The 21,993-nt window shown below is 38.7% G+C and overlaps 2 protein-coding genes across 2 annotated transcripts in view; both read right to left on the reverse strand.

Annotated features, from left to right (window-relative positions):
• The window catches only part of actr2b (actin related protein 2b), a 129,545-nt gene that overhangs the window by 69,747 nt on the left and 37,805 nt on the right, over nucleotides 1–21,993 (reverse strand). The window lies entirely within an intron of this gene.
• Nucleotides 9,809–15,060, reverse strand: dldh (dihydrolipoamide dehydrogenase). The gene is made up of 11 exons (XM_083539019.1): nucleotides 14,592–15,060; nucleotides 14,186–14,485; nucleotides 13,734–13,794; nucleotides 13,379–13,636; nucleotides 12,653–12,713; nucleotides 12,433–12,563; nucleotides 12,148–12,317; nucleotides 11,794–12,010; nucleotides 10,849–11,653; nucleotides 10,641–10,743; nucleotides 9,809–10,527 (listed from the first exon to the last, which is right to left on the reverse strand). The coding sequence occupies exons 1-11, from the start codon at nucleotides 14,637–14,639 to the stop codon at nucleotides 10,522–10,524; spliced, it is 2,160 nt and encodes a 719-aa protein (XP_083395145.1). The 5' UTR covers nucleotides 14,640–15,060; the 3' UTR covers nucleotides 9,809–10,521.

The following is a 21,993-nucleotide window of genomic DNA, read 5'->3' on the forward strand; positions in this document are numbered from 1 at the left end:
CAAGTCAAGTCAAGTTTATTTGTATAGCGCTTTTCACAACAGACATTGTCTCAAAGCAGATTTACAAAAATCAACAGTTAAGGTGAATGGTGTGCATTTATCCCTGATGAGCAAGCCGTGGTGACTGTGGCAAGGAAAAACTCCCTTAGATGTTATGAGGAAGAAACCTTGAGAGGAACCAGACTCAAAAGGGGGAACCTATCCTCATTTGGGTGACATCAAGAGTGTGATCATAAATCTTTCAACAGTACAGAACACTGGAGAGTGAGAACTAACATGACCACTGGAGTATAAGATTATAAGTGATGTTCTTTCTGCAGTCTTATACAGTCTATATGGTTAGTAGCTCCTAGTTTTATGAGCTCAGCATTTGTGATCATCACAGATCCAGCATCAGCTTCTCCATGCCAGAGCCTTTAAACACTTCAGGAGGTCCAATGTCAAAACTCCACACATGTAGTGGGATCCAATTGGCACTGGTACGTCTCTAGATGGTTCGGGATGTTTGCGAGTTCGGCATCTACTTCTTCAAAGGTCCGTAATCTTCATGAGGTGGGACGTGACTGGAGCTGGGCAAACTTTAGGGTGTCTCGGGATGGGGTGAGAAAGAGAAGCAGTGGAGAGAAATTAGCATAGCTGCTGTTCATGATATTAACAGCACAAGTTGATAATGTGCATGTGATCAGATGTTCTGGAGCACAAGGTTATGATGTGATGTGTGTTATGTGTAGGCTTTGCTAAAAAGATATGTTTTTAATCTGCACTTAAACTGGGTGAGTGTGTCTGAGCCCCGATCACTGTCAGGAAGACTATTCCAGAGTTTAGGAGCTAAATGTGAAAATGCTCTACCGCCTTTAGTGGAATTTGCTATTCTAGGAACTACTAGAAGTCTATTCTAGTAACTACTAGAGTTTTGAGATCTCAGGGATCGTGGTGGATTGTAGCGTGTTAAAAGACTGGATAGATACATGGGAGCCAAACCATTTAGTGCTTTATAAGTGAGAAGTAATAGTTTGCAGGACATCCACCTAGTAATGCATTACAATAGTCTATTCTGGAGGTCATGAACGCATGGACGAGCTTCTGTGCATCGGATATAGATAACATTTTTCTTAACTTAGAGATATTTCTAAGGTGAAAGAAGGGTGCAGGTTTTCAGTGTGGTTTCAGCTCTATTTAGTCCAAATTAAACAAAATATGTCTCTGCTTTTTATTTGTTTATTATTCACCATTGGCCATGAACATTTGCACCTAGCAAACTATAGAATCTCATATCCCGTTCTGGTTTCACTCTGAACCCTCTTCCCCCTCTGGTGCTTTGAAATTGTTATTGCTTCTGTTGACCAGCACAGAACAGAAGACATCTTTTTGTGTTTCCCAGTACCACTTCCAGGTGGGAATTGTTGTGTTTTGAGGGGTGTATGCGTTAGATGTGGGGCTATGTTATGCTTATGCTTTGAGTCACACCATTACAATACCCATAGTCAGAGAATGTTTCTTTTTACCCATAATTAGCACATTAAAATAAATTATATTACATTAGATTCAACCTTGTTGTCATTTATTGTCACGATTTAGTTAATGGTATTTTCTGCTTTTATTTTTAAATTAAATAAATGGTCTGAACTTGCATTCGCTTCCCACTTCTTACATGACAGATACCTGTTACATTTTATTACAATATATAATAGTATACTGAAATTGTATAGTAAATGCAATAGTGTAACAGTACATTTTGTGTATATATACAGTGAGGAAAATAAGTATTTGAACAATCTGCTATTTTGCAAGTTCTCCCACTTAGAAATCATGGAGGGGTCTGAAATTGTCATCGTAGGTGCATGTCCACTGTGAGAGACATAATCTTAAAAAAAAAAAATCCAGAAATCACAATGTATGATTTTTAAACTATTTATTTGTATGATACAGCTGCAAATAAGTATTTGAACACCTGTCTATCAGCTAGAATTCTGACCCACAAAGACCTGTTAGTCTGCCTTTAAAATGTCCACCTCCACTACATTTATTATCCTAAATTAAATCACCTGTTTGAGGTTGTTAGCTGCATAAAGACACCTGTCCACCCCATACAATCAGTAAGAATCCAACTACTAACATGGCCAAGACCAAAGAGCTGTCCAAAGACACTAGAGACAAAATTTTACACCTCCACAAGGGTGGAAAGGGCTACGGGGAAATTGCCAAGCAGCTTGGTGAAAAAAGGTCCACTGTTGGAGCAATCATTAGAAAATGGAAGAAGCTAAACATGACTCAATCTCCCTCGGACTGGGGCTCCATGCAAGATCTCACCTCGTGGGGTCTCAATGATCCTAAGGAAGGTGAGAAATCAGCCCAGAACTACACGGGAGGAGCTGGTCAATGACCTGAAAAGAGCTGGGACCACCGTTTTCAAGGTTACTGTTGGTAATACACTAAGACATCATGGTTTGAAATCATGCATGGCACGGAAGGTTCCCCTGCTTAAACCAGCACATGTCCAGGCATGTCTTAAGTTTGCCAATGACCATTTGGATGATCCAGAGGAGTCATGGGAGAAAGTCATGTGGTCAGATAAAACCAAAATAGAACTTTTGGGTAATAATTCCACTAAACGTGTTTGGAGGAAGAAGAATGATGAGTACCATCCCAAGAACACCATCCCTACTGTGAAGCATGGGGGTGGTAGCATCATGCTTTGGGGGTGTTTTTCTGCACATGGGACAGGGCGACTGCACTGTATTAAGGAGAGGATGACCGGGGCCATGTATTGCGAGATATTGGGGAACAACCTCCTTCCCTCAGTTAGAGCATTGAAGATGGGTCGAGGCTGGGTCTTCCAACATGACAATGACCTGAAGCACACAGCCAGGATAACCAAGGAGTGGCTCTGTAAGAAGCATATCAAGGTTCTGGCATGGCCTAGCCAGTCTCCAGACCTAAACTCAATAGAGAATCTTTGGAGGGAGCTCAAACTCTGTGTTTCTCAGTGACAGGCCAGAAACCTGACTGATCTAGAGAAGATCTGTGTGGAGGAGTGGGCCAAAATTCCTCCTGCAGTGTTTGCAAACCTGGTGAAAAACTACAGGAAACGTTTGACCTCTGTAATTGCAAACAAAGGCTACTGTACCAAATATTAACATTGACTTTCTTAGGTGTTCAAATACTTATTTGCAGCTGTATCATACAAATAAATAGTTTAAAAATCATATATTGTGATTTATTATGTCTCTCAAGGAACTGCTTTACCCGTTTTGCTGTGTGACATGGAGCGTTGTCCTGCATGAACACTGCGGGCTGATTGGGTGATGAACGCAGGGAAGGAACCATATGTTGTTGAAGAAGGTTTTGATAAACATTTGCATTCAATCTGCCATGTAGCTGTATAAGAAGCCCAACTCCTGCTGCAGAAAACATGCCCCAAACCATGACACTTTTTCCTTCACTTTTCACTGACTTCTTTACACACTTTGGGTTCAGTCTTTCTCCAGTTTGTCGCCGAACATAATGCTTCCCATCGGACCCAAATAAATTAAACTTGCTTTTATCACTGAAGTGAACTTTGGACCAGTTCTCCTCTGTCCACACAACATGCTCCTCAGCAAAGCTTAGTCTAGCCTTTTGATTCTTTCTGCTAATGAGAGGTTTGGTCACTGCAGAGTTGGCTTTCAATTCAAATGCTCTTAAACGTTGAGACACTGTATGACGAGACAGATCCTTACCCTGTTCAGCGCTGAACTGGTGAGCAATTCCAGCTGCAGTGTGGAAACAATTGCCCATTGAGATCCTCCGCAGTATCCTGTCCTCTCTTTTATTTGTCTTCCGTGGACGACCAGCCTTCTTGGCAGACTTGAATGAGTTTGTGATGTTGTAAAGATTAAATATTTTTTAAATCACAGATTTGGAACGACCAACTTGTCTTGCTATGGCTGATAGGGTCATACCTTTGGCCTTCATCTGGACAGCCTGCTGCCCGAGGCTTACAGTCACTTTAGAACGGCCCACCATCTTGCAGAGTCAGTGAAACTGGAAGTTAGGCTGACAAGTCAAGTCAAGTCAAGTCAAGTTTATTTGTATAGCGCTTTTCACAACAGACATTGTCTCAAAGCAGCTTTACAGAAAACAACAGTGAAGGTGAATGGTGTGCGTTTGTCCCTGATGAGCAAGCCGTGGCGACAGTGGCAAGGAAAAACTCCCTTAGATGATATGAGGAAGAAACCTTGAGAGGAACCAGACTCAAAGGGGAACCCATCCTCATATGGGTGACATCAAAAGTTTGGTCATAAATCTTTCAACAATACAGAACAATTTGTGATCATCATAGATCCAGCATCAGCTTCTCCATGCCAGGACCTTTAAACACTCGGCATCTACTTCTCCATGATCATCCATAGGTCCATAATCTTCACGAGGTGGGACGTGACTGGAGCTGGCCAAACCTCAGGATGCCTCGGGATGGGGAGAGAAAGAGAAGCAGTGGAGAGGAATTAGCGTAGCTGCTGTTCATGATATTAACAGCACATTGATAATGTGCATGTAATCATATATTCAGTTAAATAGGGGTTGACAGATAATCAAGGAATTTAGCACCAGGTACCAGATTACACCAATAACTGGGAGGTATCTGAAACCTTCTGTTACATCTGTTGTAACATCTGTTGTAACCTTCAGAAAATATTGTTGTAATCTTTTTCCATGCTACAGTCATTGTTGTTCTCTAATTTTGATCGGTGTGTTTTCTGCAAAATAATGTTTTATTTGGAAATGCCTTAGTTATTTTGTGGAAAAGGTGTTCTGGTAGCATGGTATAGATAGGACAAAAACTCCCTCAACTGTTGAGCAGTGAAGATGACATTATTTCAGAATTGTTCAGTTGTTTATAAATTGTTCTCTAATTTTGATCCCCTGTGTGTGTGTGTGTGTGTGTGTGTGTGTGTGTGTGTGTGTGTGTGTGTGTGTGTGTGTGTGTGTGTGTGTGTGTGTGTGTGTGTGTGTGTATATATATATATATATATATATATATATATATATATATATATATATATATATATATATATATATATATATATATATATATATATAATGACCAACAGCCAACATCCATTATGTGATGTATGTGATGTATGTGATTTTTTTTTCCTTTTTTATTTGTAAAAAAATTGGCAAAGATTTCAAACACACTTCTTTCAGTCATTTTAATCTATTTTGGAATAAGGCTGTAACATAACAAAATGTGGAAAAAGTGAAGTGCTGTGAATACTTTGTATAATGCACTGTATATGTATGGGAATATGTATTGAAGTCTGTTATACATTGCAAATGTATACATTGAAATTCTTCCTCTGCAAATCCTTCCAGCACACATTGACATATTTTTTTCACATATCTGGTATATATAGAGTCGATAATGCATGCCCTTTCCCACATACAAAAAAATCTCTAAGCTTGCCTACAATTTGCCTAAGCATTTGGCACAAAATATTTGAAACTTTTTAGGCATAAGTTTGGAACAATGACAAAACACCTGGTGTTAGCAGGTGGTAGCAGCATCAAGTTATGTAGGTGCTTCTTATTAGCTGGACCTGGGGCTCCAGTCAAGATCCCTCTTTTGCATGACTTGAAATTCACTCAAATTTTCTTTATGTGGTGTATTATTTGTTTTATGTGGGAATTTTTTTTCTTTTACATTTCAATGAAGGTTAGAGAACAGTAGAACATTGAGACTGTGGCCAAGCTATTGCAGCTGTTTTTGTGAAGAACACAAGTGTAGGATAATAACATTAAATTAAAACTTTGAACCTATTAATCGAGGTCGGTGCAGAAGATGTATGATCCCACTTTGGTCAGTCAACATCCTTTCTGCAACATTCTAAATTAGCTTAAGGCAAACCAGGGATGAGTGACATACACAGGTGAACCGTAAATCACAATAATATAGCCATGATGAAACGAAGGCATGCACAACATTTCCAGGTCTGGGAATGTCAGAAAAGAAAAAGTAAATGGCTATTAGCTGAAGAAAGACAATTGTTTTCAACTGATCTTATATTCTTGTTGTGCCAAAGATTGCAAAAAAAGTTAAGATCTCACTAACAAGCCAGTGAAATGTGTTTCCAAATTATATAAAACATTTATAGCAATAAGAGACAAAAAGGGCAAAAATGGACCAATTAATGTCATTGCAAACAAGGAGGAAAGATCTTGAAAGAAAAAGATCTTGAAAAGGTAATAGGTAATACACGGAATGAGTAGTTTAATAGTTTGAAAGCAGCATTGAGGTCTAATATACAAAAATATCCTGTGCATGTTTTAAACATAAATTTTGAATAATTGCTAAGAATAATAAAGTTTATTTATGTAAAAATTTATTTACTCCAAGAAAAACATTAGTGAATGGACAAGCTTTCAAGAATGTAATCTAGAGATCAAAATGACTGTAGAACAATGAAGCCAACTAGCGCACCATATCTAATTAAATCACACTATATCTACTTTAATCATATTGTGGTTATTTTAACAGCAATTAAAATTTAGGGCTATGTAATAGGAAATAATTTATTGATACAACAAATTTCTTTTGTCAATTTGGAGTTGGAGTATTTAACTGTTCTAGCAAAGAATTTATTTGAATTTCTGTCAAAGCTACGAGTTTTATTAACTTAAGTTATTAACATTATAGGGTTAAAGCTGCCAAAGTAGAAGCTGCCTTAATTCACAAAACTAAATGTTTGCAATGCCTACAGTGTTATTTGTGTAAGTATGTGTTTCAGAGGGGCAAAAGACCACACCAATCGTTTTTAGAGGTCATATTGGCTTCAAATTGCCCTTTTTGTTTTTCAGGTTTTCATCAGTAATCTTATCATCATATAGTTAATGAGCATGCATGATATTTAAATTCTGGAGCATATTTTTTATGTAAGCATTATGACCTTATTATATCATGCATATTTTCCTCCTCAAACAATCAAAAGTATTGCATTGCATTCAAGCTAACAAATGGATATGTCTGGATATTGATTGAGATACTTTAATTCTGTAATTAAAGCTATGTTCTTCTGTAGTTCATTGAATGTTTATTTGTAATGCTTTGTAATGTTTCCTGCCATGTTTATTGGACATCATTCCATAAACAGAGAATGAGCCTATAGTTAAGAAGACTATCCCAATTCCAAGTAGGAATTTCAAGGAATTTATTTTCTTTGCCTTTTTTCATTGGAGGTGAATAATTACAGTTTGCAACCTTGAGTCAAATGCAGTAGTAGCCTAGGTCATTAGTTCAGTGGGGAAGTGGACCACCCTTCACCCTCTCTTTTGCTTTACTCCCTAAGGGAAGACCTCACAAAACTTCCCTGGTCTCAATCTGCCATTCAGGCATTTAAGACTTTGAAGGAATGCTTCACATCTGTTCATCTTTAGCTCCTGTGAGTCACACTTCTGAAGTCACTTCACAAGTCACTGTTTCATCTGCAATCTCCCCCAAAAATGCATAGGCAGTTGAAATAAGCAGTTCATAGAATAAATAACAACATAACATCAAACTAAGTTAGAATTTACACTCGTTATAGCCTACTATCTTGTGATTTTTGAGCAACCCTTACTAGGTAGCTGAAAGGCAACAAGATTTGGATAAACTTGAACAAACTATGTGCACAATTATTCAATGAGAGAACAGAAAGTTGTTTAAAGCCAGCACAAATGAAAAGCCACACACAAATGAACATCACTGATATAACAGTGCTATCTCACTATAAGTTGCCTCATTTGTCAAAATTTTGTGTAAATATGTGTTCTTTTCCAGATCATGGCTTTATTAAAATGTAACAAATGTAGAATTTTCTAGACAACTGGTGTAATTAGTATGGTTTCTTTTTGCAGATGTTTGCAGTTGAAAGACATAAAAGTAGGTAGGTAGTATATACTGTATAGCTAGCTAGATAACAGTGTAAAATTGTGTAAACAGTGTAAACTAATTACATCAATTCTGGTCTGGAATAGAATCAAGACTAGGATTAGAACAAATATATTTAAAAGGTTGTTGTCCTCAAATTGATTGAAAAAATTTAATCCAGTTGTATTCAGTTCAGTTTCTGTCACTATTGTGACAGTGTGCAAACTGCAAACATGAGCACAGAATGCATAATATCATTAACTGTGCTGCCTCCTGCCACATGTAAACAAAACATTTCTATTGTGAGGACAGAGCAGACAATGACACAATTGGACTCTGTTAGTGATTGTTTTTTTTATCAGATTCTCATTTTTGCTCACTAGGTGCAATAAGATTGATACAAAACTAAGTTGGAAAAAGAATATCCTGCCCCACAATGTGTAACATTTTGACCAAAATCAATAGAGAACTGGTTTATATTCATCTAAATACCAGTCACTCAAAATTATAAAGCCAATTTAGGATGTACGTTGTTGTAAATGAAGACGATTTAACATTTAGCCACTACAAGCAAGCCACCACTTTCAAATAAGTATGTTTTTTTAAGTTCTCTTTTGCACAATGTACTGTATAACATACTAGGTTTACTGGCAGCAGAATATTGTGTTTTTGTGTATCTTACTTAGACTGTCTTGTATTGTCTGTTTGCACTGTTTTTTGTCTTGTACTGTTTGCACTGGGTTGCACATGATGCACTTTATGTGGCTAGGACAACATACTTTAGTCCTTAGCTCTGTGTTCTGTATGTAGCTCTATGTTGTGTGATGTAATGTAGCTCTACATTGTTTTTATGCAGCACAAGGGTTCTGGAGAAAGGTTGGTATATTTCACTGTGTACTGTGTCAACTATATGTGGTTGAAATGAAAATAAATGTAAATAAATAATAAAATAATATAATGCCTTTTTATTTCAACAATGTAATATACACAATGTGTATTTTTTAATATACACTATGTGTACTTTATGCATGATCTGCTATAAAATAACATTACCTTCTGTTTTTTTGGAACATCTTTCTGCTAAGTTATCAGTTCATGTTCTCATAATATTTAATTATATCCTTATAAAAGAGTGCACATTAACTTTTCAGTTGTTTGATGAGTTAAACTGAAGACCTTGGTAAACTGTATTTAGCTATTACTTAATTACTATTTTAACTGACTTTTCTGTCAGTCATTTTGTTTCTGTGTAAATCCTGTAAAGAATAATATAATGTTCTGTCCTATAATTGTCTATTAGTAAATTAAACAGCTTTAAGAGAATTGTGTACGAAATCAAGAGTACTCAGAAAATCAGAAAATCCACATCTAGGTTATCAGAACACTTTAATTATTATTTGTATGAATCAACACTGGACTGTTTTCAACATTACATACATTTTCTAAAAATGATAAACTTTTTGTGTTCTGACATCACACCTGTATTTGACTGTTGAACATCCCATTTCAGATTTAGTCCCACTTTAGTGTTATGATAACTTGATCTGAAGCATGACTGTGGGATTTGCTCATTTAGCCAGAAGAATCTTAATGAGGTCATGAGCTGATGTGGAGTAAGGAAAACTGGGGCGAAGTAAGCATACAAAATCATCCTAAAGACGTTCTTTAGATTGAGGTCAGGGCTTTGTGTAGGTCAGGACTTGCCAAATAATTTCTAAATAAAGTTTGTTTTGTGCAAATGGGCTTTGGAACCAAGTTTCAATCATAGATTTAAAAATTAAATGACAAGAATTAGTGAGATCAGTTGGAATATCAATCGTGCTGTAAAGTGATATTATATATAAAAATTTTAAATTCTTATAATTATCTCAATTTTTAACCATTATTTACTAAAGAAATAATTATTCACACCAGACTTTGTCATTTGGAAATATTTCATACAGGATTTATTTGGAAAAATATTACGGTGATTTTCTTCATGAACAACACTTATAAAACAATTCCCGTAAGTTTTAACAAACACAATTAAATACATTACTGTTGGAAAACAGTCACTATGACCCAAAGTGCCTTATATACAATATACAAATTTGCAAAATGAGAAAAAGTTTAAATTATATTTGGGTAAACTTTACAAAAAAAACCCCAAAAGAAGAAATAATCACAAATAGCATTTAAATAATAAAACAAAAAAAAATTACAGCTTAAAAATCATGGTAACTGAGCAGTTTTGATGGCGGTGTTTTTCCTCTCCTGACCTGTGTAACGGGTCTGAGATAGACACTGCAGTCAGTGCATACTTATATGCAGTAATTATGTTTGAATGTTAAATACATTTTTAAGAAACCCTCCATAGTGCAATGAGGTAAAAAGAAATCCCTACAGGAAATGCAACAAGTCCAACTGACACATTCCTGGGAAAATAAACTTTGAGAGTGCGAGCCAGTATGGCTCAACATCCTTTTTCTGCAGTCACTGTGCTTATTTCAGTTGAGAACCAGCTCATTCTGAACTTCACCATTAACATAAGACCCACAGCAGCAGTCACATGAAGGAAACCTTCCCTCTGGTTTGAGCAGCATATACTGGAGTAAAACCTCCTGTAGAGCAAAACGAGCTACAGCTCTATTGTGGAATTATACCTGCAAAACAGTTAAAAATAAGGAAATTAGTTTTTTTTTAGTTGCAAGATGCAATACAAGACCAGACTTACATATTCGTAGGTGGTATGTGGGTTTCTTAGAAATAAACTCACCTCAGTTGCAATAATACATTCATCCTTTTCATCTGATATTACAAAGACAGACTGGTACTTTGTGTCTTTGCAGGCAGCTTCAGAACTTTTCTCTGATGTCTCACTAAAATTAAAAAATAAAAATAAAATGTTACGGATATTACAAAAAACCCAAGAACAGAGAGAATCCAGTTAATCACAATTATATATATATTTCAGGATTATTCACCTTTTTAAATGTTTTCTGTGTTTTTCTTCGGAGTCTGATTCAAGAGCATCGCATTTCACATCGTTTTTCTCCAAGTCTTCTTTTCCAAAGTCCTCCTGCTTGTGCTCATGAACAAGATTGTAATCCACTAATGAATAGCGAGACTTGTATCCCTTCTTTTCAACACCTGTGGCGTCACTCTGAAAGTCCACCTTCTTGTTGGTATTCTTTACCTGCGTTGTGCCAATAATGCTTACGGTCAGGTCCTTCTCTCGACTGCGGTTGTTGGTCAAGTTGTTCATGGTTTCACTTTCAATGTGAGTATCAGCTTGCTGGCTTCTCTGCTGCAGTTTTATGCGGATGTACACAATCAAAATTGCGCACCCAAGCAGGAGCAAAAGCACCAAAATAATCCCAGCGCAGACTGCTGTCCATGGAAATAAGTTGTCCTCCTCGTCTTCAGAGTACCTTTTATCGGCTCCCTCTACAAACGGCTGTCCTTGAGTGTTTTCAGGCAGCAAGAATTGGCAATTACGTCCTCCATACCCAGGAACGCAGGCACACACATAGCGATTATCCCTTTCATGACAAGTAGCTCCATTGTGGCAAGGGTTATGTGCACACTTATTGACCGGCAGACTGCAGTTCTTGCCAATGTATCCAGGTGGGCAAGTACAGGTGTAATCGTTGACTCCATCATGGCATGTTCCTCCATTCTGACACGGGTAGCCAGCACATTCATCAGTACTGTCATCACAGTTGGTGCCTGTGTAACCCTCTGGACATTGGCAGAGATAGGAGTCCACAAGATCGAGACATTGGGCACCTAAAAAAATATGAAATAGCAGATATTAGATAATCGGATTAAATGTTCCATAACAAAAAAAAATATATATATATATATATATATATATATATATATATTTTTTTTTATATAATTTAAAATCACATTTAGTATTAGTTTACCATTTGAGCATGGATTTGAGCTGCAATGATCAATCTTCTTTTCACAATTAAAGCCGGCATAGCCCATGGGACACTGACAGAAGTATCCTCCATCAGGATTGTCAGCACACCGTCCACCGTTGAAACAGGGTCCATCAGCACATGTCATGGCACTTAGTTCACAGTTTCTTCCATAGAAACCAGGAGGACAGGTGCAGCTATATGTGTTCTCAAGATCCTGTGAAATTGGGAGAATTAAGGGAATTATGAGAAAAGAAATTAAGAAAAATGGGGTTCAAGGTTTGAAAATCTCAGTGGATAGGTGTTAAATTGTCTTTTTGGTCAAAGTTAACCTATTAACACAAAATTACTTACAGTGCAGCTTCCTCCATTTCTGCAGGGGCTTCCAGAGCACTCATTAACCTGAATTTCACAGCTTGCCCCTGTAAAACCAGGCTTACAGGTGCATGTGTAGCTGCCTTGACCGGTATTAGTGCAAGTGGCTCCATTCTGGCATGGTTTGTGGTGTGTGCAGTAATTAAGATCTGAAACACAACGCAAACGTTTTACTCCTTCAGTTCAACTCTGCAAAAGGTACCAGGTATGTCACATTGATGATGCATAAATGCAGTGATGGAAAGACTTTTAAACAAGATTAACCTTGGTTGCAGAAGAGGCCACCCCATCCTTCTTGACAGTTGCACTGCCATGGTTGCTGGCAGGTCCCATGTAAGCAACCCGGGTAGCGGATACAGTCGTCACAGTATTTTCCACTGAAGCCGACCCGGCATCTAAAGCAACACGCAAAACAGATTAGAATCCATCCTCTTGTATAACTAAACAGTTCTCTATTTTTAATGCTAAAAACTAGTATGCTTACTTGCATTCCCCGGGTTTGTCACAAAATCCATGCTCCTCGTCGCATCCCGGTAGACAGATTGCTACAGAGAGAAGGAAATGTATACATTAATTGTGGCAAATTATAAAATCTTTGAAGCTTGAACTCTTATTTAGGCGCATTTGCCAACAATTTCCCAAAACAAATTCAGTCATTCATTCTGCTCTGGGCTAGTTGCCCCATGAGTAGGTGTCTAGAAGAAAAAACATGCTCCTGTCATCACCCTGGGAAAAAAAACCTGCTTAACACACTCACACTCCTACAAAAGATTTACAAACAAAAGCCTCCTTTTCTTCTACCGGTGGGTCAGAAGTTCCCTTTTTTCACTTTGTTCATACAGCCCCCTCCACATAATGTCGCAGAGATAAGGGTGGACAGCTGGTGGACACGCTGCTAGTGCAGGACAGCTGCTGTATTGTCTTCTCTCACTCAGCAGCTGCCCGCTTCTAACAATACAGGACACCATTCAGCCAATCAGCGGCGAGCCCTCTGCCAAGCATCCAATCAGGGGACGACTTTAGTCCATGGCACGCGTGCCATTATTTAGCTAACGGCTCTGTTTTGAATGACTGTGCGTGCTGCTCGAAACACTTCCGCACAGAGGCACATCACTGTACACGATCTATTATTAATCACTACAGCATGCATTGCCCTCAGAGACAATAAATAAATCAGTCTTCTAAAACGATAGCTCCTAAAACTACTTACACTCTGTGCAGTAGTGGCCTTTCCACCCGGAGTTGCAGATGATTTCTCCGCGCTCTCCGCACGTGAAGTGGCCGAAGGCGTCGTCCCGCGGACGGCAGAAGACTGAGCAGCCCTCTCCGTAGTAATGCTCATCACACACAAATCTGTACGAGTACTTCAGCTCTGTCCTTCCAGCCACTTGTAGATCTTGGGACCATTCTTCACCGACCGTCAAGTGCCTCTGGGTGGTCACACGACTGATCAGACGTTCTGGGTTTTCTTTAACAGAAAATTATCTATCAGATCGTTTTTTTCCCCAACAAATTATAAGAACGGGAATTTTGTTTTTTTTTTTTAAAAAAAAAAAAAATCTTACCTGTTGCTAGATCTTCAGTAGACTCTGTATGAAATGCCTCAATAATCAGTGAAAACGTGCCCTGTAAGGTGAGAAAAAAAATCACGTTAGATGTAAAGAATGGCTCGGATACGCTGCTGGAACAGGACACACACTCGCAGTCGGAATCTTGGTGTGTTTAACGGAAGCGGAGGATAAAACGGAGGTGTGATAACTCTCGAGTTCACTCTCTGTTACCCCCAAGTTCACACTTCCTTCAGCGCAGGCAAATGAAAGCTTTCGGAATTTTACGCTGAGTTGACAATAATATAGCATCCCTATAGGATCTGACATTTTCATGCCTTCAGCAGTGTAAGTGTTGTAAATGAACCAATGAATTTTCTTCACACGAACACACCAATGATGCTTTAGTCACATTAGTGCTATTAAACATGCACAAAAACATCAGCAGTAAAAAATCTGCATCTACTCACCGGCCACGTGAATCCAAACTGGAAGCGGACTGGGTTGGTGAAGGTGTTGTCTGAAACACTCTCAGGAACTTGGAACGAGTTTGATCCGAGAACGGGAGTAGTAATTCCGCCGTATGTGCACGGAGGCTCCGGGGACACGTTCGCCTGGTAATGCTTGAGGCAAATCCTAAAGAAGGTTTTGCATTCGCACTGATGAATTGCTGACCCGTGTTCTTCTTTACAGCAGTTCGTGTTGGCCGTTATTCCTTTCTTATTGAGAAACTCTTGCAACTTCAACTCAAAAACCCCCGAGCATAAAACCTGAGAAGAAAAAAATATAGACATGCAATTAATCAGCAAAAATACAAGTTTAGAAAAATCAGTTCGGCTCAGCTTGACCAAAGGCCAGAGACACATTCTTCATTACCTGGCTTAGAATGGCACAAAGGATGGCAGTTATCATAAGTCGCCCCATGGTGGTAAAGATCTTCAACGAGATGTTACACGTCCACGGGTCTGCTCGTTCAACGAGTCATGCAAACTCAAACTAACACAAGTTGAAGATGTGAATTATTTTTGTAATGCGTTCATGCACTAAGAAAAAAAATCGTTTTATCTTCTTTTACAGGTCATGTCTTGCAAAAACAGACAAGTAAATCCAATATGTCACAGGAGGGGAAAAAAGAGTGATAACTCCAAATTGTCTGTGCGTCCTCTTCACTTGTCCTTTCCTCGTGAAGGCGCAGCAGAGACAGGCACCAGGTCTGGTCTGTTTACTTTGCTCTGATTTGTACAGGTCCAAACGCTTTTACTCCGACGCTCTTGATTCCATTGGACAGAGAGTGTGTGTGTGTGTGTGTGTGTGTGTGCGAGTGTCAGTGTGTGTGTGTGTCTCTGATCTCCCAGTCCGCCCGCTGCCTGTTATATACAGAGTGCGCCTTCTAGGGTAATGAGATGCAAATCAGAGCTACTCCCCAATCTGGCTCGAGTTGTCACAAAGGGACACTTTTCCACCCAACCACCCCCCCCCCACCCCCCACGCACACACACACACACACACACACACACACACACACACACACACACACACACACACACACACACACACAGATCGCCAAATGGTCACTGAGCTGTAAAATGTGCAACCTCTCCCCTTTGTAAGAAGGAGTGTGTGTGTGTGTGTGTGTGTGTGTGTGTGTGTGTGTGTGTGTGTGTGTGTGTGTGTGTGTGTGTGTGGAAATGTGGGGGGGATCTCTCATTTACATATAGGAAAAAATTCAACCTCAAGAATCCTACACATCCGGCACAAACCTTTAAATTACATCACATATCCATGTGGCCACTGCTCAGCCTCCTTGAAAACCGTGCAAAAAGCAAAGACTGAACAGAAAACCGGTATTCAAAGGCATCCCTGGTCTCCAAATGTGGGATCTCACCATTGTTCACTGAAAATGTCATTCAAGCGTTTTATTAACAGAACATTAAGTAGAATTGGATTTGGTCAGTAGATGCTGAAGGCGCGATTTGTCTTGATTATTCCATCGTTGATTTGAAGAGGATAAATAATAGTCTATTTTAAAGGGTCACACTTAGATTTTGAATCGTTTTACACCTGTTGCCAAAACCAGTGAAGGTTTAGCAACAAACTGCAGTTTTCAGTTAATTTAAGGGAAAATGTGGGTTATATTTATTTACTTGAATAAGTAAAATATAAGCAACATTTTTCCGAGCAAACATATTAAATCTAGAATCTATGTAAAATCAGAGATCTTTTTTTGCTAGTTAGATGTTAGATGTGCAGAGTGCACCCTAAAGTTTATATTTTAACTTGTTGTGGGCAGTAAAGTCTTGTGGGTGTGTGTCGCTCGCGTGGCTGTCATTAAAGCACTTTGTTATTGTGTGAGGGAAGAATAATAAGTTTGTTCTTTGTTCTCTCAGCTGTATGGTAATGCGGCCAGCACCTGCTCCCCGCACAATGTAGTGGAGAGAGAGAGAGAGAGAGAGAGAGAGAGAGAGAGAGAGAGAGAGAGAGAGAGAGAGAGAGAGAGAGAGAGAGGACCACTATGAGCAAAAACATCGCCTGAATAATCACCCCCTGTAATGTCAATGTATTCACTCAACAACAACAAAAACAACAACAACGACAAAATTAAACATTCGTTTCACTGTGATTAATAAATAAATTACAGCGGTCCTCCTCGCCTGCTGTTGTGCGCATGCGCACGCTCAATCCTCTCTGTGTGTGTGTGTGTGTGTGTGTGTGTGTGTGTGTGTGTGTGTGTGTGTGTGTGTGTGTGACAGAGAGAGAGAGAGAGAGAGAGAGAGAGAGAGAGAGAGGGGGAATGGTCTTCATTAAAGCGTTAATTGAAACGAATATCCTGCAGGAATGCAACTCCATTTGAATATATTTTCTTTACTCGGCCGATCAGTGACTTAGCAACACTTTCAGTGCCTGTGTTTTTAAAAGCAAACAGTTAGGTGTGTACATATATACAGTATATCTCCTTGTATGAAAGAAGTATTCGCTAATCATGTAAATACTTTTTGGTGAGGGTAACAGTATAAATTTGGGATTTTAAATTGATGATTCTTATCAACTAGTGCTTGTCCTTCACAAAAACTCTTCTAAAGCTGTAGCCCAGGTGATGCCAAACCAAGCATGTTTACAGAAATGACGATGCAAGCTTTATTCCGGATAAATCGATCTATACATCCTGGAGCTGAGCAGTGAACACATTCCCAAACATCTCCGATCTCATCTCATCTCATCACATCACATAGGACAATTCTTTATCCGGACGTTTGACACATTTCGCGATTAGTACAGCAAAGCGTAACTGAAAGGTGAAGTGAAACTTCTTGGATTTATGCCCACTTCGTTTTATTCTTTTCAAGAATAATTTATGCCACGTGATTCTGTCTTGGTTAAATCAAGCAGAAAGCCTCGCTTCTTTCTCCTCCTCTCTCTCCTTTTGGGAGCTGGACTATGGAGAGACTGTTTAACTTAAGTGTTTCTATAGGGGGCTGTTGTACTTTAACTCCTGCCCACCAGTAGCTGTGCCAAACAAAGCCCGGGACTCGAGGTTCGACTATTCATCTTTTCTCTGCGCTTTAATTTTCATTGATTTTGAATACAAGGGGAGCCCTTTGGGGATTCTCTCTGAAGGCCACGACACGCCTTTAGACGCGCTCAGCACCAAACCCCCCCACCTCACCACCCACCCCCCTCCAAAGCCAACCATCTGCTCCCAACCAAATGGCGTGGTTCTCTCTCTCTCTCTCTCTCTCTCTCTCTCTCTCTCTCTCTCTCTCTCTCTCTCTCTCTCTCTCTCTCCCCCCACTCCTTCTTCTTCATCCCCACATTTCAACTGCATGTCTACACTGTTCCTGCACACAGCACTGAGTCTTCCTCGAAATTGTCCCGGAAGCATGGCAAAGAAGCCGTGAATGGCAGGCAACTGGCCATATGGGTAGTGAAACTGAAAGCGAGCGTGGCCCGTGGGAAATCGAATGCATTCTAACAAATAGGGATGTGACTTTAATGGCAGACCTGCTGCCTATCGATCAGTCTGAAACCACTTCTTATCAAGCACGAGGGAAGTTATCCTGATGTGTGAGCAGTGAACTGTATTTATGTGATGCATTGACACACAAACGCACACTTGATTCCTCGAGGATGCCAGAGCATGAACGTCTGCTCTGGTGTCGGATTGATGTTTTATTTGAGAGAGGACACAAGCGGCAGCGACGTGACGCAGCAGAAGTCGCACGCCCATTACAATAACAAAGGGCCAGTCGCGTGGCTCGGGCCTGCGCATATGATTGATAAGAAGTAACTAGAACGGATGAAACCATCCAGCACCCAGGTCTAAACTAATGGCAAACGACCATCTGTGGTCTCTGCGTGTTTCTCATTGTGCGCTAACAGTCCAGCGACAAGATTAACAGATTAGTACTGATTCCAGGCACGTCTTTGTATCTTAAGTCCGATTCTTTTTTTTTTTTCTTGTTTTTTGCCAGCTGCTGCAAACTAGCAGGTAGTCCTTGCATTGCCCTGCCTCTTACGACGAGGTTTAGAGTGCGTGCGTGCGCGCGTGTGCCTGTACGCGCGCGCGTGCGGGTTGAATTCTTCGGCTGAGGAGAGTCGCGTGCCGATGCTCCTTAAAGAACATCTGCCCCCTTTCCCCAGGGTGGGTTTTGTTCATTTGAGAGACATCAAATAAGAAAGGAAAAAAAAAATCGATATGCCCACAGAGGAACAAACTGTTCGCTATAGGTGATTATATACAGTGAAATAAATCAATAGACTTTGCTCCTAGACATGTAGTCCATGTAGCATGAAAACTATATTATATTTCAAAACTTCAGAAAGCTGATTAAAAAAAAAACCCACACGATTTTTTTTAAATGTTCATATTCATTGATGCAACTGATGGTGAAATAATAAGACGAAGATTAAAACAATTACAGAAGCATTGGATAATAACCAGTAATCCTGATGATTAAAGTGTTTCTTTTAGGATGCTTCTTCACTGGTTAGGAAATCTATTTCCATCAACCTCTAAGTGACAGCTTTTAAATCAATTAAAGAAGGGAATTTATTGATTAACTGTCTGCTCGTTTCCCTGTATGCATTACATTATTTATGTTACCCATACACTCCAAACAACGGGTAAACACAATGCAAAAGTCGTCTGTCTGCACAAACCTCGATATGTATATATCATATTTAATTTCTCTTCACTTTTATGTATGTTAGTAGTATTTGTATTCTCATTATCAGGTATTCAAGCTCTCTCCTGTATATACAATCATTATGTTTAATATGTATTGTATATTATAATTTTGCAACGTTTTTGCTACTCCTTAGGGTGCAATTATCAGATGTAATCATTGGCTTATAATTTTTTTCTTTTAAAATGATATTTTACCCTTTTTCTCATTTTTATTATTTAACTGAGCCAAGCGATTCTTTTCTTCTAAATGTATGTTGCTTGTACTTGCTGCTTTATAATTTCCCTTTGGGATTGATAAAGTACTCTATCTATCTATCTATCTATCTATCTATCTATCTATCTATCTATCTATCTATCTATCTATCTATCTATCTATCTATCTATCTATCTATCTATCTATCTATCTATCGTGTATAATTATACAGGTGCATCTTAATAAATTAGAATATCGTGTAAAAGTTCATTTATTTCAGTAGTTCAACTCAAATTGTGAAACTCGTGTATTAAATAAATTCAGTGCACACAAAATGAAGTAGTTTTAAGTCTATGGTTCTTTTAATTGTGATGATTTTGGGTTGTATTTAACAAAAACCCACCAATTCTCAAAAAAATTGAATATGGTGAAATGCCAATCATCCAATCAACTCAAAACACCGGAAAGGTGAGCCTTCTGAGCCTTCAAAATGGTCTCTCAGTTTGGTTCACTAGTAGACAATCATGGAAATAACTGCTGATCTGACAGTTGTCCAGAAGACAATCATTGACACCCTTCACAAGGAGGGTAATACACAAACATTCATTGCCAAAGAAGCTGCTGTTCACAGAGTGCTGTATCCAAGCATGTTAACAGAAAGTTGATTGGAAGAAAAAAGTGTGGAAGAAAAAGATGCATAACCAACCGAGAGAACTGCAGCCTTCACAGGCTTGTCAAGCAAATCCGATTAAAGAATTTGGGTGAACATCACAAGGTATGGACTGAGGCTGAGTTCAAGGCATCAAGAGCCACCACACACAGACGTGTCAAGGAATTTGTCTACAGTTGTCATATTCCTCTTGTTAAGGCACTCCTGAACCACAGACAACGTCAGAGGCATCTTACCTGGGCTAAAGAGAAGAAGAAGGTCCTAGAGTCTGGAGAAAGGGTGGAGAAGCTCATAGTTGTTTAAAGTCCAGTGTTAAGTTTCCACAGTCTGTGATAATTTGGTGTGCAATGTCATCTGCTGGTGTTGGTCCCTGCACTCGTTTACCAAGAAATTTTAGAGCACTTCATGCTTCCTTCTGCTGACCAGCTTTTTAAAGATGCTGATTTCATTTTCCAGCAGAAATTGCCACCTGCCCACACTGCCAAAAGCACCAACAGTTGGTTAAACGACCATAGTGTTGGTTTGCTTGACTGGCCATCAAACTCACCAGACCTGAACCCCATAGAGAATCCATGTGGAAAATGAGAAACAAGAGACCTAAAAATGCAAATGAGCTGAAGGCCACTGTCAAAGAAACCTGGGCTTCCATACCACCTCAGCAGTGCCACAGACTGATCACCTCCATGCCATGCCGCATTTAGCCAGTAATAAAAGCAAAAGGAGCCCCTACCAAGTATTGAGTACATATACAGAAAATGAACATACTTTCCAGAAGGCCAACAATTCACAGACATTTTTGTTTATTGGTCTTATGAAGTATTCTAAATTTTTTAGATGAATTGCTGGGTTTTTGTTAAACCTGTATGTGAGGAAAAGATACTAAGAGAGAGAGAGAGAGAGAGAGAGAGAGAGAGAGAGAGAGAGAGAGAGAGAGAGAGAGAGAGAGAGAGAGAGAGAACCATGTGACTTGCAGTTTTGATGTACTGCGCCTTTAAGGCAGAAGGGATTTGTTCTGTTTTCCGGAAGTTTATGCAGTTTTGTAAACATTGTGCTGATCACCGCATGGAAGGCAGTGTTACAGTTTGTTTGCCATTAAGTTTATTTCAATTCGCTTTATTGTGCTTAAGGTTATTAGCTGTATGTATCCATGCTTATTTTTTTAGGCAGAAATTGGACCCATACAGTATATATATATATATATATATATATATATATATATATATATATATATATATATATATATATATATATATACACATATACATATACATATACATATACAGTAATGTAGTGTGCGCTTTACGCTGCTGCGAATCGTGGGTGTGGATTCTCTGATTGGAAAAGGTTGCATGTGATTTATTACGAAAACCTACTCTATGTAACAGCTAACTAGATTAGGCAAAACTAAATTTTAAAAACTGATCTAGTGGCACATATTCCCCGTATTATATTGCCTCGCCCATGGATTTCTAGTAGAATGTGCATATCAAATAACAAATAATATTAACACTAGGGTTGTCAAAATTAACGCGTTAACTAACATTTATGTTTGGAGCATTTCTCGAGTCATCCTTAATATTTGCAAAACAGTAAGTGCATTCTCAAAACAATTTGTACAAACAGCACAAAACATTAAATTTCTTGCAAAAGCCTTTACTGTTCTCAAAATACTTACTTAATCTCTGAAAATTAAGTATTTGTGTCAATTAACATATTATTCCCATCACAATGAAAAGTCCCTTTGTCATTGTTCACAAACAAAATCATCAAAATGTTTTTTTATGTTGTCAGTATGATGGCGCACAGTTTCAGGGTTTCTTGATATAAACTATGGATTGGACTTCCTTTTGTTTGGCATCTGTGAATTTCAGCAGCACAAATTCATTTATTTGATTGCATATTTGATTTATATTGATTGCAAGACACCAGACAAGATTCACACTTTTACTGTACTGTATATATACTGTTATAATTCTTTGTTTACTGTATACACTCTCCAGTTGATGGTTCACAACCTTTGACCTGTTTTAGAGAATTAGTTGATCAATGTTTGATCTGATGCCGTTTACACTCCTTCATTAGTTACATTCAAGATTCATCTGCACAATTCATCAATTCAAGTCCCATTTACAAAAAAGTTTAATAGAAATGTTAGATGACAGATGATGACAAACTGGTTTAACCATTTTGCATTCAATGACTTATGCAATGAACTGATGCTGAGATGTTT

Source organism: Silurus aristotelis (genome assembly GCF_946808225.1).
Source record: "Silurus aristotelis genome assembly, chromosome: 4".
In the NCBI taxonomy this organism is placed as follows: domain Eukaryota; kingdom Metazoa; phylum Chordata; class Actinopteri; order Siluriformes; family Siluridae; genus Silurus; species Silurus aristotelis.

What these genes read in the sequence shown, in the direction of transcription:
- dldh (XM_083539019.1), bottom strand. Translation starts at nt 14,639, where the DNA reads ATGGGGCGACTTATGATAACTGCCATCCTTTGTGCCATTCTAAGCCAG. An exon ending in AGGCCACTACTGCACAGAGT is followed by an intron (nt 12,714 to 13,378) that starts GTAAGTAGTTTT and finishes TTCTCTCTGTAG; the next exon opens with CAATCTGTCTACCGGGATGC. An exon ending in GAAATGGAGGAAGCTGCACT is followed by an intron (nt 12,011 to 12,147) that starts GTAAGTAATTTT and finishes CCAATTTCACAG; the next exon opens with GATCTTGAGAACACATATAG.